Raw genomic sequence first — 16,306 nt, 5'->3', positions numbered from 1 at the left:
GAACGGATGCATCATTCATTCAGCGAAGATTTAGCTATTACAGAATCATTTACAGGGAAACTGGAGAGTCTTCCCACCCCCACTTTTTCTGTGAAAACACTGCTGATGTCTTGAATAAGACCAAAAAAAAGAGAAATCTATTAGCTTATGCAATAGTGATCTATGCATGTAACACAGTTTCCTTATGAAAAGCTCACAGAGACTTTTCTTGATACCCTTTGCTGAATCCCAACCTGGGAAAGCATTTGAAGGTTGCACACAGCAGCGGGGAGAGTAAGTGTCCCCAACACCAGAGCTTAGGAGGGCTCCCTGCTGAACTGCCAGCTGTGGGGAAAGCAGCCAGCCAGTGAAAGTAACCATTTAGGACAGAGTGTTCTTCATTTTCCCAGCTGGTCTAGATGGGTCAAAAATAATTAAAATTTAACCCATTCCAAAGCACCAAATGATTATTTTAGGCCATGGGACCAGATGCTACACTTTCATTATCTTTCCCAATGCCTCTGGTTTTGGCTAAGAATAAAAGCAAACAAACAGACAAAAAAAAATTGTTGTCAAGGTTCTCTTAACACACCTTATCCACACTGCACGTATGAAGCATCTTCAGTATCTTTTATTGTTGCGTTTTTAAATTTTCCTTAGACACAAACCCAATACTGTTACATTCAAACACATTTAGGACATGGATTTAAAAGTACTTAAGTATTCTTTTATGCTACTCTGTATCAATGCCACACACACACACACACACACACACACACACACACACACACATTTGGATCACCTAGTAAGTTGTAACATTCTGTGTTTTAATAGTAATAACAAGGACATACATGATCATTTCCTGAGTTAACAGTGCAATGTAAAATTTAATCTGTATTGCTAAAACATTTTATAGCATAGAAACGTGACCAAAATGATCATTTATTTTATAATGTCATAAAACACAACAGCTCATCGTAGAACAGTGATACAGATTACATGGTAAGGAACTTTGTGATTCTTAACAAACAATCCTGGATGCATCTGTTGCCATGACTAAATTTCCAGGTCAAATATCAGTAGTAAAATAAGTTATGGTATAAAATAAAGTCAACAAGTTATCTATACTGAAGGAACATTTGATTTTATTTAAGAAACTGAAGCCTGGATTCTAGTTTACCTTTTAGTATATACAAAAATGTTGTCTTAAAAAACCCTAAGCAATCACAAATTTAGATAAAACAGTTGAATAAAGGACAATGACAGCTCTTCATTATGCTGTGAAACTATGGATCTCATCTTTGGAAAAGTTAAGATCATGCAGCAACCTGAAAAATAAATACAAAGCACATGTCTCCAAAGGAAAATTTTTTAAAATAAAAAAGTAAGATCAAAGTCTACCATCATAAACATAGTACTTTTTCATTTTTCCCATTTACCATGTACTTAGAAAAACCCCACAATTATTACTTCTAAAAAATTAACAATTCCTTAATATCGTCAAATATCTAGTCAGTGTTCAAATTTTTAATCGTCTCCTGAATGCCATAATTTTTTAAAGTTAGTTTGTATCAAGATCAAATTAAAGTCTACTCATTGTGATTGCCTGCTAAGTCTCTTAGGTATCTTTCAATGTAAGATTTCTCTCCACTTCTTTGTACAGAAATTTATTTGACAAAATCAGAATTTATGTGCTAAGTCTTCCACAGTCCTCATTTTGCTGCATCCCTGTGGTTTACTGTAATAATATGTTTATATCCTCTTATTGCTCATAATTTAATAATTGGACCTACAAGCTGGATCAGATACAGGTTAAATTCTCTTTGACAAGACTATGTCAGAGGTAGTGTTTTTCTATCAGGAGGCACGTAATACCCGGCTGCCTCTCTTTTTGGATCCTAACAACCATGATGATATACCTATAGATCCATTAATTCATTAGGGACTGAAACTGGTGATATTCTACTTCTATCATTCTTTCTTCATTTATCGGCCGAGGAACTCTATAAAGGAAAACTTCTGCTTATTTATTGCGTGGTTACCCTGTAACATAGCTCATGTAGAAAAGGCAGAACAAATACTTGATTTTTTTCCTCCCTTTATACTCCAGTTTTCAAAGTAAGGAGTTGATTCCCATAGCATTCTATCTTTACTCTCTCCACTGAACAGAAAAAAGCAGAAATACTGCTTAAGGGTAATTCAACTTGGAAAACACTATTGATGGAGACTGAAATCTTAGAAATGGCTCTGTTTAAAATGCTCCTGAATATAAACATTTATTTAGCTTTTACTATATGCAGTCACTGTGCTAAGTACTTCACATGGATAAGTTTTATCACTGATTTCCTTTCAGAGGTGAAGAAAGGTTAAGTAACTGGCCCTTGGACACCCGGCTAATGATTGTAAGATGCTTCTAAGTGGTAGAGCTGGGATTCACACTCAGCCTGGCAGCTTTCAGAGCACACACACGTTCAGGGGAAAGGAGAGTGTGGTGCAGCAGTTATGGGGGACCACCGGTAGAGCAGGCAAGCCTCCCCATGTCTGCACACTTCTCACCACACCTCCTGACTCGCCCTGTGGCTTCGTGTTAGCCACACAGTCCAGTTTTTTGAACACCTGCTCGTCCTCCCCCTGCCTGTACTATCCTGCTACACCTCCTCTGACTGGCAGTGCTTTGCTCATCATTCAACGCACAGGTCTTTCTGACCGTGTAGCTCCCCCACTCCAATATACACAACTCTAGGTACAAGTCACTCGTCTGTCCCTGAATTTCCATCACACCTTGTTTTTATTTCTAGTAAGAGTATTTATGATATTCTGAGTGATATTTAGTTATGTCTGTGCATTTGTTTCCATCACCAGACAGTGTGGGCCTTGAAAGCAGTGACTGTTTCATTAATCTCTGTAATAAACAAAGTGGGTATTTAATGAATGAAAGAACCTTTACTGGCCAATTAATTGTAAGCTTTTATCTATATTAAAAAAAAGGTTTGTGAGTTATCGCATCATACAAATTTGACAGATTTTCACCAAATATGGAGAATATGTTTAGAAAGATAATACTTATAACCTATGTAGCAGACGTGAGATTAACTTTGAAGGGCACGAGGCGTGGGTAATCCCAAAGAGTCATCTTTTAGGACAGCACAAACTATGATATAATAAGAGACTCATGTCACTGCCAAGTATGAGAGACATACCACATCCATGAAGAGGGTGAGCACAAGGAAACCAAATAAATAAGAGTCCCACACTGAAATTCACAGGGCTATGAATTGAAGCACTGATCCGAATCAAGCGACATCTCACCAGGCAACTCTATGCAGCATGGTTAAGGGTGAGTAACAGCAGGGGTCTGTGGATGAGGACTGATAATACTCTTGAGCAATTCTGGGCAAGCCAGCCAGTATAGCAGAGAAAGATTAGCTCTGCGGTAATGCTGAGAAAATAAAGCTGAAGAGATTACAGTCAATTTTACCAATGTAAAAAGACTAGATTCTTGGCTACTTTCCATTCAGTTATGCACGTATTAAGGCTCCAGCACGTAAGAAAGTGAGCTAAATGCATGGAACCAAAATGAAGAGCCCTTAAGAAGCCTATAATCCACAGGAGAACACAATCCACTTCTATCAGGAGGCTGTACAAGGGATTCCCCTCCTCAGCCAGCGGAAATTGGACTAAGTGGCCTTAAAGTCAGTCTCTTGATGACGAGTCTATGATTCCCATCATTTAATGATTCCCATTATTTTACTGCAATCTACAAAGCGAGCATTAAGATACCTCCAAGACAGCAGTGTCAATACAGTAGAAGAATATAGCCCTTAGTCTTTTTGTTCTGAAAAATTATTTTACTTCAAACCAATTTGTTAAGTCTTCACTATAATTTTAAAAGTTTTGTTTGAGCTTTAAAAAAGTAAAAGTTAAATAGTAATTAATTTTTTTTTTTTTAAGTTGAGAGAGCTTAAACAGAAGAACATTCCCCTGAAGGTAATAAAATCCAGAAGTACACTTAAATTTAATTAAAATACCTTTTATATATAACACAGAGAGAAACACTTTTTAACTTCTATTTTTGTGGTCAATCTTTTTCATAATTAATATTAAAAATATGCCTAACCACTGCGCTGTCCACCTGAAACTAATACAAAATACTGAATGTCAACTATAATTAAAAAATATAACAAGACAAATGAGAAATAAAAACTCATAGACACAGACAATAGTTTTGTGGTTAACAGAGGGTAAGGGGGTAGGGGGTGGGAGATGAGGGTAAGGGGGATCAAATATATGGTGATGGAAGGAGAACTGACTCTGGGTGGTGAACACACAATGGGATTTATAGATGATGTAATACAGAATTGTACACCTGAAGTCTATGTAATTTTACTAACAACTGTCACCCCAATAAATTAAAAAATATATATATGTGTATTCACATGTATATCCTCACAGGATGTAAAGTACAGCAAAGGGAATATAGTCAATGGTATTGTAATAACTATGTACAGTGTTAGAGGGGTAGTGGACTTGTTGGGTTTATCACTTTGTGAGGGGTGTAAATGTCTAATTATTATGTTGTTTTGTACACCTGAAACTAAAAAAAAAAAAACACAAAAATTAAAGAAAATTAAAAATAAAATAGCAAGAGAGAAAATTATATAGAAAATATTAGGTTTAGTCATATACTAAACAAGGAAACACAGGGCATTTAAGGCAGACTCATTTCAAAATCACCTGGAAACCCAATGGTGACTATATTTAACGAAGTATTTTAAAGTGTCATTTTAGAGTCCAATCATATCAAGGTATATTTCAAATAACATGGCCACTGCTTTGATTTTTCATTTGCTAGAGTTCAACTCTTAGTCTTGGCTTATTATGTTCTAGTCTTTCCTTTTTGTCTTGCTACCTGGCTTTCGACGACTGTATTACTTACTAACTTTCACCCAGTTGTACAGAATGAAGAAAGATGGAAAGCTACAACGAGACAAACACTGCTTATCAATTACTATATATTATAAAGCTCTGGTAGAAGAGGTTGACTCTAGTATGCCAAATAAGATGGCGGCACCAATCTTGGGAACGTCTCCACACTGCCTGTGATTAGCAGAGATACTGAGAGCTGGCTGCAGCTTACTTTTGTGTTCACATCTAACTGCATAATCTTAGCCTTCAATCCTTCACCTGCATGAAGATTAAACACTTTGTCATTTTCTTAGGCTGTAACAGACTACTTAAGTGCAGGTTTGCACGAATAGGAAGAACTGAGAACTAAGTCAGCTGCTTATTACGGAAGGAAGAGCTTCATTTCTCTACCTTGAGGATTCTTTTTCTTACCGCATTGCTCCTCACCTTATTCCTTGCTCTGTAAATGGCGTTGGTCCACAAATGCAGATGAGGACTTTGGATTTGTCTGAACTTCTTTTCAAAAATTCAGAAAGAAGAGCTGGTGAAATGTGTCCCTGTTTGCCATTCCATCCAGACGTAGGTGCTGAGAGAACAAATTCAACCTCACATCTAGAGAAAAGAAACATTTTTTTGAAAATCTATTACCTTAATATATTATTAACATGTTTCAAGTTCACTGAAACTTCTTTTTTCCCCTTTGAAACCAATACATAAAAATGGATACATTTGCTAGAAAAGCACTGGAATAGCTATAGGCAAAGATTCGAAGAAAACATACAAGGTAAATCCATATTTACTAAGGATTAGCTGTTGCTCCAGATGAGAAGAGTAATCTGGCATTTTTTATTGAACTCATTAGGAGAGCTCCAAGAGATCTCAGAGAACTCCACGTCTGTTGATAACCTGCTCACATATAAGTCACAGTAAACAGCAATTACCAGAGACATGCATTTTAATCTGACTCAAACTTCTTGTGAGTTCTAGACCCTTATAGCCAACACCTGTTGGACTTCTTACTGTTGCTGTCTCAAACGCCTCAAGCTCACCTCACAACCGCCCTACCCCACACCTGATGTTCTCTTTGTGAATGGTATCACAGTCCACTTGGTGGCACAAGCCCCACACCTGGGATTTATCCTGGGGACCTCTCTGTCCCTCACTCCTCATACCCACTCCCTCGCCAAGTCCCAGCTCCTAACGATGTGCCTGCTTCTCTCAGTCTTCACTGCCACCGCACTGCGCATTCTCCCTCTCGTTTCGGTATCGCCTGATCACACCCCACTCCTCAGTTCTCCACGAAGCACCATTTCCACAGGGAAGCACTAAGGCCCCACCATTCTGGGGTCCTTTGTTATATGTGATGTAGAAATGGTTTCCTTTTTCTTTTCTTCACAGACCTTACTTCGGGTTGTAAATATGTGGTCACCAAGATGGTTAATCTTATGAATATCGACCTTCCCCACTAGACCATAACCTCCAGGAGAGCAGGGACCATGATTGCTGTGGCTACCACTCTGTCCCTAGTGGCCAACACACAGGAGGCACTCAAACATTATGGAAAGAAACATGAAAGAAAGAGAAAGGGTACAGAATTAAAACGAGAAAGAAAAACATCAAACCAAGTTTCACAATGCAACTACAGAGCATTCCTTCCCACAGTTGTATAATCTGTTAAGTGAATGGCTGGTGAAGAGCCACAGCAAATGTTCAAAATTCTATGTTGTACCTGCTCCCTTTGCTCCATTTTAGCAAAAACACAATTACTTCTTATCATTTTCAATAGCATCAGATCAAATGAATTTCTACATTTTCCAGTGAGTAAATGACATATTTCCTCAAGAGTAGAAGAAATTATACATTAATTTCAATCTTAAGAAAACGTTGAAAGGAACAGTTTCTCTTGGGAGGGGGCCTGGGGAGCCCAATGACAAACAGAAACAGGATGTGGCTGGTGCAGCTGCCCTCACTTCCCTGCCATCCCTGCAGTGCTGTAGTGGGGTCAGGTTTCTAAGAGCCTGGCACGAGCACACAGACCACGTAAGAGAACCAGGCGGGGCTAGAGAAGTAGCCCCAGCTCTCTTTGACACCCCAGCCTCTAGGTCTTATTTGTCCATTTGTGGAACAAGGTGGGAAAACTATGTCATATCTTATAACTCTAATATTCTGATTTTACATTAAAAAACCCTATAGAATTATGTTTTACTTCTGACCTTCAAGTATCCATTTAGTTTTAGCAACAATACTAACCCACCCTATACAAAATAGCCTCCCCAAATACTTTCTTTCACTAACTTATTTTTCCTTTCCTGCACTTAAAATTAAGCTAGTTTTAGGTAAATCCAGAATGTAGTATTTGTTTACTGCTCCATGAGGGTGGGATCCTTGTCTGACTTGTTCAATGTCGTGTCCAGGCCCAGCTTAAGGTAAATGTATATAAAAAAAAACTTGTTGAATAAATAAAGTAATTTATTTACAAAGATGCCATACTGACTAAAAAATACAAATTATAAATAGAAGTAAATAAAAGGAAAAAGCCATATGCCGGCATCTATGAAATTACATATAAAAGTGTATGAATTCCTAAGTGCATTTTTCTAGGAAGAAGGTCCATAGCTTTCATCAGATTATCAAAGGGGGCCCAAAAGGAGCTGCAGAACCACTATCTTAAGAAATTTCTAATTATACATAGACAATTGGATAAAAGATAGCAATTGCCTTGTTAAATTAAAAATAACAGTCTCCTCTGGCTCTGTTTCCAACAAGTCTGTTACTGGAATAAAACTGCTGAGGTATGTAAATCAACATTGGCATCCCTGGCATCTGAAAAAATGTATAATTTTCCTTAACTGAGATGCTTTAAAAAAAAAAAAGCCTCATCAGTGGCATACCTTCTGCAGGTAATCTACAAAAGAGTGATGAGTAACTGAGATCTCTATATAAATGGTGTAAACTTCTCATGCATTTTGTATTTATTCACATAACGGTCCTTTGGCTTTAACTTTTGCATGCTCAACAGAAAAAGTTGAGAGGGGCATGAATGCAATTTTTAAAGATATTTCAAAGAGGCTGCTATCCTGCTTATCTCCGTCTTCACAGGACTAGCAAAGAGCTTAACTGGAGCAGGAGCAATCCCGAGTTAAGACTCAAGAACACCTTAACGACGGATTTCTTATACCACATCAAGACACAGATGGTTACTGTGGAATCAGCCACCTCTTCTGCAGGTTTCTGAATGAAGGCCAACTTCCTGTGTGAAACAATTAGAGCCTTGAAGCAGGAGAGGGCACATGGGTCAATGTCCTGAAATGCCTTTTTGCCCAGTAATTTCAAAAGTGCCAGAAAGGACTTGGACTCTTGAAAAGGTTACCTGAAAATAAATTTACATAATCTATAAAGTGCAAAGCAACATTAAAAAAGAGAGAGAGAGAGAGACAGAGAGAGAGAGAGAGAGAATATACCTGCTTCTGATGAATACCTACGCGGTCTACATGTCAATGGAAGAAAATACGCTTGTCAAAAAATATTTTGAAGTGGATTGATAATGATCTGAGAAGAAAAATCTTGAAATATAAATATATTCATCCAGTCTAAATCGTATGCAGAGCCTGCAGTCATCCAACTATCTGTTCCCTCCTTCTCCAGCCCATCAGCTTCCAAAACCAACCTCCTTCATATTTCCTACACGTGTGCCCCACCCTCCCATTTTCACTGCCACAACTCCAAACGAGGCCCTTGTATCTCCTGTCTACAATACAGCAGTATCTAATAGTCTTAGTCATAATCTATCCGACACACCATTTCCATATTAGTTCTTCTAAAAACCCAGGTCGAAGCTTACAATTTCTTTGCTTAGGCTTCAGTGGTTTGTCACTGCCCACAGAAGAGTATTTGAGTATTTGGGGTCCCAGCTTTTCCTAGTTTCTCTAGTTTCTCAAGAAGAAAAATACTAGAAATAGCAGAAAAACTTGCAACTTGCTCATGGGAAAAATAGCTCACAGAATAAACAGCTAGGTGTTAAAATTAAGTAAAATATGCACATTATGGAAACATTTCTCAAAATGAATCTGATGAATCACTAGTGTTCCTCCAGATGTTAGTGGTATTCCATCAAAAAAGGCTAACTATCTTTAAGTTTGGGACTCCTGGGTTAAAAAAAGGTAAGTAGATTTTTTTACAATTTCTCAAAGCCTTGACTAAGTTAGGTTCAGAGTAAATCTTCAAGAAGGTAATACAGTGCACTACTGGAATTTTGGGTTGGATATTTCTTTGTGTTGGGGGGCTGTCCTGTGCATTATAGGCTGTTAGCAGCACTCCTGACCTCTACCAGTTAGGTATCTCTCGAACCCCCTCCACCAGTTGTTATGATACAAAATGTCTCCAGGCATAAACATCCCCTGGGGTATGGCCGGGGAGAGACAAAAATCACCCTAGGTTGAGAAGCCCTGATTTAAAGTATTCTATACACAGAATACGTACAATACACTAAGTAGAAAATATAGTTATAAAAAGTATAGTCAGTATGACTATTTTATTTAAAAAATGCAAAACAAAAAGGTATGTGTGTATAAGTGTGTCAGTATATGTGCGTGTGTGTGTGTGTGAGAGAGAGAGAGAGAGAGAGACAGAGAGAATGGAAAGATAAAGACTATAAATGTTAATAATTGTTCTCTGGATGTCAGGATTATGGGTGATTTTTTCCTTTTTTCCCTATATAAATAGGTATTAATTTTATAAACAGAGGGAGAAAATCAGCAAATCAACAAATTCTACTATTATACAAAAGTATATGCTAGTAGCTTTACTAATATAAGGTTATTGTCTCCAAAAAATGCTTTAAAAGGGAAGGAAAATACTTGTTACATTTATGTACTACAAATGCTATCTGGTATTCAACCGCATTGTCACCCTGTCCCGTCCCTTGAAACGAGTTCTGCAAAGCCCAAGACCTCAGAGACAGTGCATTCTACCGCGGGGCGGGGGGTGGGGGGGGCAATATGGAAGACTGCATCAACTAGGCCTCATCGCACTGCTCAGCAGTTAGAAAGATGAGTGAAATTTAATTTGGATTCCAGTTTGCACAGTAATGAGCTACATTTGCTACTGCACATATTTGCTTTCTGTTTTCTCTCACTTTTTTTTTTTTTTTTAAGAAAAATTAATGTGTGAGATTTTGCTCTATTTGGAATGTTGTGAATTGAGCTCCAATACTGGAGTTAACAGTCAAGTGTAATAACATATTTGGACAAAGTTCAGGTAAGTTAACTTTTTTCATTTCAAATTTTATACTTAATGACATGAAAACTGATTGAAATAGAAAAATCCTAAATGAATACTTCCAGTATACCTATTTTTTGCAATTCTATTAAGTTGAGCAATATGGGAACATGAAGGCACATATTTTCCCTGGATTGCATGAGAAAATAAGCCAGCACAGTATCTTGTGCACTGCTGTACCCTGTGTACTGGCACACAGTAGATGCTCACACGTATTTCATGAATGAATGAATGTTACAAATATGCTCACTCTGGGTTAGGTACCTCGTATGCCATCTCACTGCCCCCCATACCCAAGTAATTCTATGACGCAGGTATTGATGTCCCTGTTCTACAGATGGAAAGACTGAGGCCCAGTCAGGTCAAGTAACTTGCCCAAGGTCACAAGGTTAGTAAGTTTCCATTATACGATATTTCTAAGAATTACATTCGCTAATGATATTATCTAGATAATCTTTGAGGACAAACACAGCACACTTGCTGAAAAAGAAAATATTAGATCATACACCAGCCTTATTATCCATCTTTCCTATCCCTCCCTCCTTGTTCCACAAAGGATTGATCGGAAGGCTAAGACCTAATCCTGCAGACAGTAGAGTATTTCACTTGTTTTAACTACAAAATGCAAGAAAAATTTTTTTTAATTTAAATCCAATAATAATTTAACCAAGGAGATGTGTTCAGGTGTAATATTATGTCATAAGAAACTTTATTACTAAAACCAGAAATGACATAGGAGAGTCAAGATGTAGGAAAGGGTGATTTAATATATATTAAAAAATCTTTAAATAGTAACTAAAATACAGATGTGACTAATTAAAATTACTTTATATTAAATCCGAACTTTTACTTTCCTTTTATGTACGGGACTCAACAGTTCTGGTTTTGAATGAACACTACTATAAAACCCATCAATAAGCCTTAAAGGCAAGGTTTCTCCTCTATCTGCACAAAGCCTCAGAATATGGTAAAATTCCTGATAAATGTTCCAAAGCCATCTACACAAGTATGGCTTTTTCATTTTCCAGTGACAGCCTGACCACGAGTCTCCAGGGAGCGTAAATGATACAGTGCTAGATCTCAAGCAAGTACCTCAAGCAAGGAGAACTGTATCTCCAGAAAGAGGAAGGAGGTTAGGGAGTAGAGAGACAGCGAGAGCACACAGGAGCACAAAGGTGAGAGAAGGAGAAGGAGTAGAAGGGGAGGAGGATAAAGGCAGGCCGGAAGTTGGAACACTATTACTTCTCTCAGCAAGCTGGAGAGTGTCACTCACCTGGTGAGTGCTGTTAGAGCCAGTCATCCAGAAGTGGGAAAAAAAGGGGCCTTTCCTCATCCTCAATATTGCAGCCTACGCAATTCCACCAACCCAAATTATGTAGGCCAGAACAGAACAGAACAAAACACACAGTGGACTTTGTTAAAAGACACTTTATGTTCAGAGGCTGTCAACACATTCCTTTTTACCAATTACTTCTTAACTCCTATTAATAGACTGAAAGTACAATGTTCAGTAAAATACTGGTAAATGGACTTTTATAAGGGAACTATCTTAAAGAATATTAAAAAATAATTCCAGAAATACTTAAAAAAAAAAAATCCTAGCTAAAAATTAGCCTACCTATGTCTGTTTAAATTCTTTTAAATGTTTGTTTAGGAAAACAGAAACTCTAACACTTAATACTTATAGATACGAAACACACGCATGTAGAGGTGCTCTATAACTACAAGTCAAATATTTGAGGTAGGGCTTCAGTATCCAAATCACTTACACTATTTTCTCTAATCCTCACAATAGCCTCATGATGTAAGTAGGAAAGATGTCACTGTCTTATTTTGAAGATGAAGACACAGGCCCACAGAGTTAAATAATTTTTGGATAAAGTTTCAAGCTAGTAGATAGAATGAAAACTAGAATTTAGGTCTTTAGGCTTTTCAATAAGTGCCACTTCCAATGTTTCAGTTTGAAAATAAGTGTAAAAGGCACTTGAAAACCTAGGGATTTGTACTTATTTAAATCATGCTCTAAGTTGCCATACAACTATCTAAACATGGTAAATATTCTTAGGCTTGCATTTTAAGTATGTAAGAAGGGAAAACACTTCAAGGATACATAAGTTCAGGCCAACCTTAACTTGTGCAAGTCATTTACTAAAAGGGAAGGAAGAAGGGGATGGGAGACAACAGTAAGGAAAAAACTAGAAAATACCACAGAATTACCTTGTTAAGAATATTCAGAAAATATTCAGAAGAACCTGGAGCCCCTAGAGAAATAGCTGAGTTTCTGAGATCTTTAACTTTCGGAAGGCCTAGAACTATCTATACCATACTATCATCAACATAAGTATTTGCTTCAGATACTATGTGTGACTTATGGAGTCCTGAAATTATTTAGAAATAGCTTTCGATGGTTACCAAATGTATGTCAGCTTATCCACCTCACTCTTCTGAAAACTTTGTTTAGAATTTCCTACTGCTTTGAAATCTCTTTAGGGGAGATGAGGCATACGTGCCCAGGCACGCTATCTTATTGTAATCGCCTGTGCTGGGGCTCGTTTTTCAATGAAACAAATTTTCACTTTGCTCTCCTAGCTGCCTCAAGCTACCACTGAGTTCAGTCTGATTCAAACTTTTTCTATTGCCTCTACCAGCATTTCCCAAAGTGTGTACTGAGGACCACTAGTGATACACCTATTAGAAAGTGTTCATGTAAACAAACAGAAACAAAGATAGTCTTGCTAAACAGTGCATGGGAACCCCCCTCCTGGAAAGTCACAAAGGACATTAGCATATTAAATGCGGTAGGAAATCCTGCAGTAAAGAAAAATGTTTAGTTTTGCTTAATCCATGTTACCAAATTTATTTGATCTGTCTCCACTATAACAAGAAAATCCTGAATCACCATATTGGCTACACTGGATCATTTTTAATGAAACTCTACTTAGTACAATTAACATAAATGTAAAACCCAGTATATATTGATACATATATGATGTCACATTGATATTATCAAACAGTATTTCTTTAGAGAAGGGGTACTGACATTATTTACATTTGCATAATGATTTATTAGTTTATTTTTTCTTTGAAGAAGCTTCCTAGTCAATTAAAAACTCCAACCAAAGGAGATAAAGCCAAGAATGACTACACATGTATGAATATTTAAACACAGAGCTAACACCAGTTTAATACCTTTTATCTTTAAATGCTAAGTTCTCCAATTGGCTTCTCCAAATTATATCATCCTCTGTTTTATTGAAGAACATCAGCTTCACTTTCCTTAAAAGAAAAAAACAACAACTCAAAAATAACTATTTCGATTACATTTAAAATATGCATGAATGGAAAGTCTAAAAGAAAACTAGCATGAATGTTTTTTAGTGCCAATTAGGTAACCAAAAGTATCAAAGCAAAAAGAATCAAGTTAATAAAACAGCTAGGACTTGAGGAAGCAGAGTAAGAAATGAATGAGGGAATGAGAACATGTTTATTAAGGTCCACTGAGTAATTAAATTTAGAATACCTTATACTAATCTGCCTCACAAAGAATAGTAATTAAGATAAAATTACATACCTGAGACTGGGTATATTAGTCAAAGCATAATTCAGTATTTTAACCATTGGTGTGAAGCCTGTTCCAGCTGCCAATAAAAAGAGATCTTCTAATTCTTGGAACTGGGATATTTTAAAATTGCCCTCAGGACTGCTTACGGAAACAAAATCTCCTAAACAATGAAATATAAACTAAATCAGAAAAAAAAAAATCAGGGGAACTGAGAAGGCTAAACCTAGCTGAATTTAGAATACTGATGAGTAACAGAATGAATGCTTAACTTTTAGACTACATCTCAGTCTTTAAGGTATGGAAGGAGTTTTAGGCCCCCAAGTATGTCTGGATTATATCACTATAATCCAATTAATAATGAGGTTTTATTACACTCATTTCCCAACATTATTTTCCCAAACCATCTTGAGTCTCTAATTTACCTAGTACTGCCAAGTATTTAAGTTCAAATTACCAGTAAAGGATTGACTGCTAAATTAAAATATAAGCACCTCAAAAGCAGAGTCCATGTCTACCTGTCTTGCACAGTACACAGTAGAGAACAGACATTCACTACTTACAAATTGATTCTTAACCACAGTAATAAGACTAGTAAGAGAAAAAACTGAAATAGAAATGTACTCTAAAATCTTGTTAGTAAATGGGCCAACTTCGCCTCCATCAGATCTGTGAAAAGACTTGTAGATTAAAACAAAAGCTGTTCTGAATTCAATTACTATAGAAACAAAGCAAGATCAGAAACTGTACTTGGAGCATGCTACCTCCCAATATAAAATCAAAACAGTTGAGAAAAACATTTCCTGCTATGAAGTTGATATAACCCCTATGTACCACGCATATACGAGAATTTACCTTTAGGGCATTTCAGAAATTTTCAATGTAAAAAAAAATGAAGCTGTTTATATTTTAAAAACAATTTTAAGTACTTTTTTTTAAATGCTTGGATGTTCATAATTTTTCCTTTCTTATCCATAAAAGGATAGTAAGAATCTTGTAGTAATTGATGAATTAAGTGTTAGACAGGAACAGAAGCCCCTCGTGATAGTTTGAACAGGACCATTAAAATAAGACTATCCTCAGGAAAAAGTCAGATGACTATTTACTAAAGAAGCATCACAGAATGATGTTACCGTGCTAATTTTTGTTCATAGTCTAGCTCTTCCAATGTCATAAAATTGATAAGACTCAGACAAGGTACTTGATGCTAATCAAATTCTCAAGAGATTAAAATATACATGCCAGAATGGTCACTGATTTATAGCCATCTAGTCACCTGACTTTACACAAACCTTCGAAGGCATCTTATTCATTTGACATCTACAACACCAAAGTAATCATATAAAAGTTGCTTGGTGAACATGGGATTGAAACAAAAAAGTCAGTAACTTTATAGGGTAGTCCATTTAGGGCATGATGAGGCTGCCTGAGTTACCATTACCACGCCAGTATACATCTACCTAAGTGAAATAAGTATCTGTGGCATGTCTAGCTCCCCTGGATAAAGCTGAAGAAACGCTGATCTCATTCTTTACGCTTTCCTTTTCCATGTTCTAGGCTATCTTTCCACGTTGTTTTGTTCACACAATCTCTATAAACAGGCTCTAATACCATTGGTTAAGTTTCCACTTGCTATATTACAATCATGTTTCAGTCATTCACAAGATGAGTCACCTTCACTAGGTTTGTGAGTATTCCAAAATTCATTAGGTTCACATTTGTATTCCACATTTTGGTTTATGTAACCAAGACAACTAATCACATCATTACATATAGATTTCTAAGCTTAACTTCTAGAAAGCATCAGTTTTCTTTATTTCTAAATTTTACTGACTTAGTTCACTCTTACTCCAATGCATCACTAATACCACCTTAGAAAGGGGAAGAGCACTTTTACTGTTAGACAAAGACAGTGAGAAGTTGAAGACATGGAAAAAAAGAGTAGAAGCAGAAAGAAGACCCTCTAAACCTTAATAGATTTCACAGTAGTCCTTTTAGTCATTCTTTCACAGCACATTTATTGAGAGCCTATTATGTGCCAAGCGCCATGCTAGGTGCGGGAAATATAAAGATATGTAAGACACTCTTATCTTTAAACTCTAAGTCTTGTATAGAAGAGTATTATTTGTTCTTATCCTAACACTTAACAAAGTGTTAGTTATGGGGGTGGGGTTCAGAGGAAGTGTTAGTTATGGGGGGTGGGGGTTCAGAGGAGGAGGGAAGAGTCATAAAAAAATTAATATTTTGTTTGGTTCTTTAAAAAAAAAGGCACTTGAGAGAAAGGGTTGATGGGCATCCTAGGTGAGGCAAGTGCATTTATCTACGAATGAGGATGACAGGCTTGTGGAACTCCGAGCAGCACAAGGATTTTGTAAAATGACAGATGAAGCTGGAGAGATCATGGAAGTCTGTGCAGGCCATGCAGAGGGCTTCGTCAGTTAGGCAATGGAGACCATCAGAGGTCAAAGCTGCAGAGCAACATGATTAAATGTATCCTCAGGGCAGTTTGGAAAAAGAACTGGAAAATGCAGATAAATAGAAGGACCCCAGTTTGAGGCAACTGAGAGAGACCACTTAGAGGCTAAG

At 36.9% G+C, this 16,306-nt stretch overlaps 1 protein-coding gene across 3 annotated transcripts in view; it reads right to left on the bottom strand.

Moving 5' to 3' along the window:
- Positions 1-602: 602 nt before the first annotated feature.
- LOC117020586 (cytochrome b5 reductase 4) overlaps positions 603-16,306 on the bottom strand; it is a 71,563-nt gene continuing 55,859 nt past the window's right edge. For 2 of the 3 annotated variants that reach the window (XM_033103176.1, XM_033103177.1), the window contains 4 exons: positions 13,733-13,883; positions 13,351-13,437; positions 5,332-5,496; positions 604-1,307 (listed from right to left, as the gene is read on the bottom strand). In XM_033103176.1, coding sequence (XP_032959067.1) covers positions 1,253-1,307; positions 5,332-5,496; positions 13,351-13,437; positions 13,733-13,883 — 458 coding nt within the window. In that variant the 3' untranslated portion in view covers positions 604-1,252. Of the gene's footprint in view, positions 1,308-5,331; positions 5,497-13,350; positions 13,438-13,732; positions 13,884-16,306 lie in introns of all 3 variants that reach the window. The other variant, XM_033103178.1, reaches the window with a different exon arrangement.

The sequence above is a fragment of the Rhinolophus ferrumequinum genome, chromosome 3 (assembly GCF_004115265.2).
Source record: "Rhinolophus ferrumequinum isolate MPI-CBG mRhiFer1 chromosome 3, mRhiFer1_v1.p, whole genome shotgun sequence".
Taxonomy (NCBI): Eukaryota; Metazoa; Chordata; class Mammalia; order Chiroptera; family Rhinolophidae; genus Rhinolophus; species Rhinolophus ferrumequinum.
Note: the sequence above shows the minus strand (reverse complement) of the source record. Positions and strands in the feature narration are given on the sequence as shown.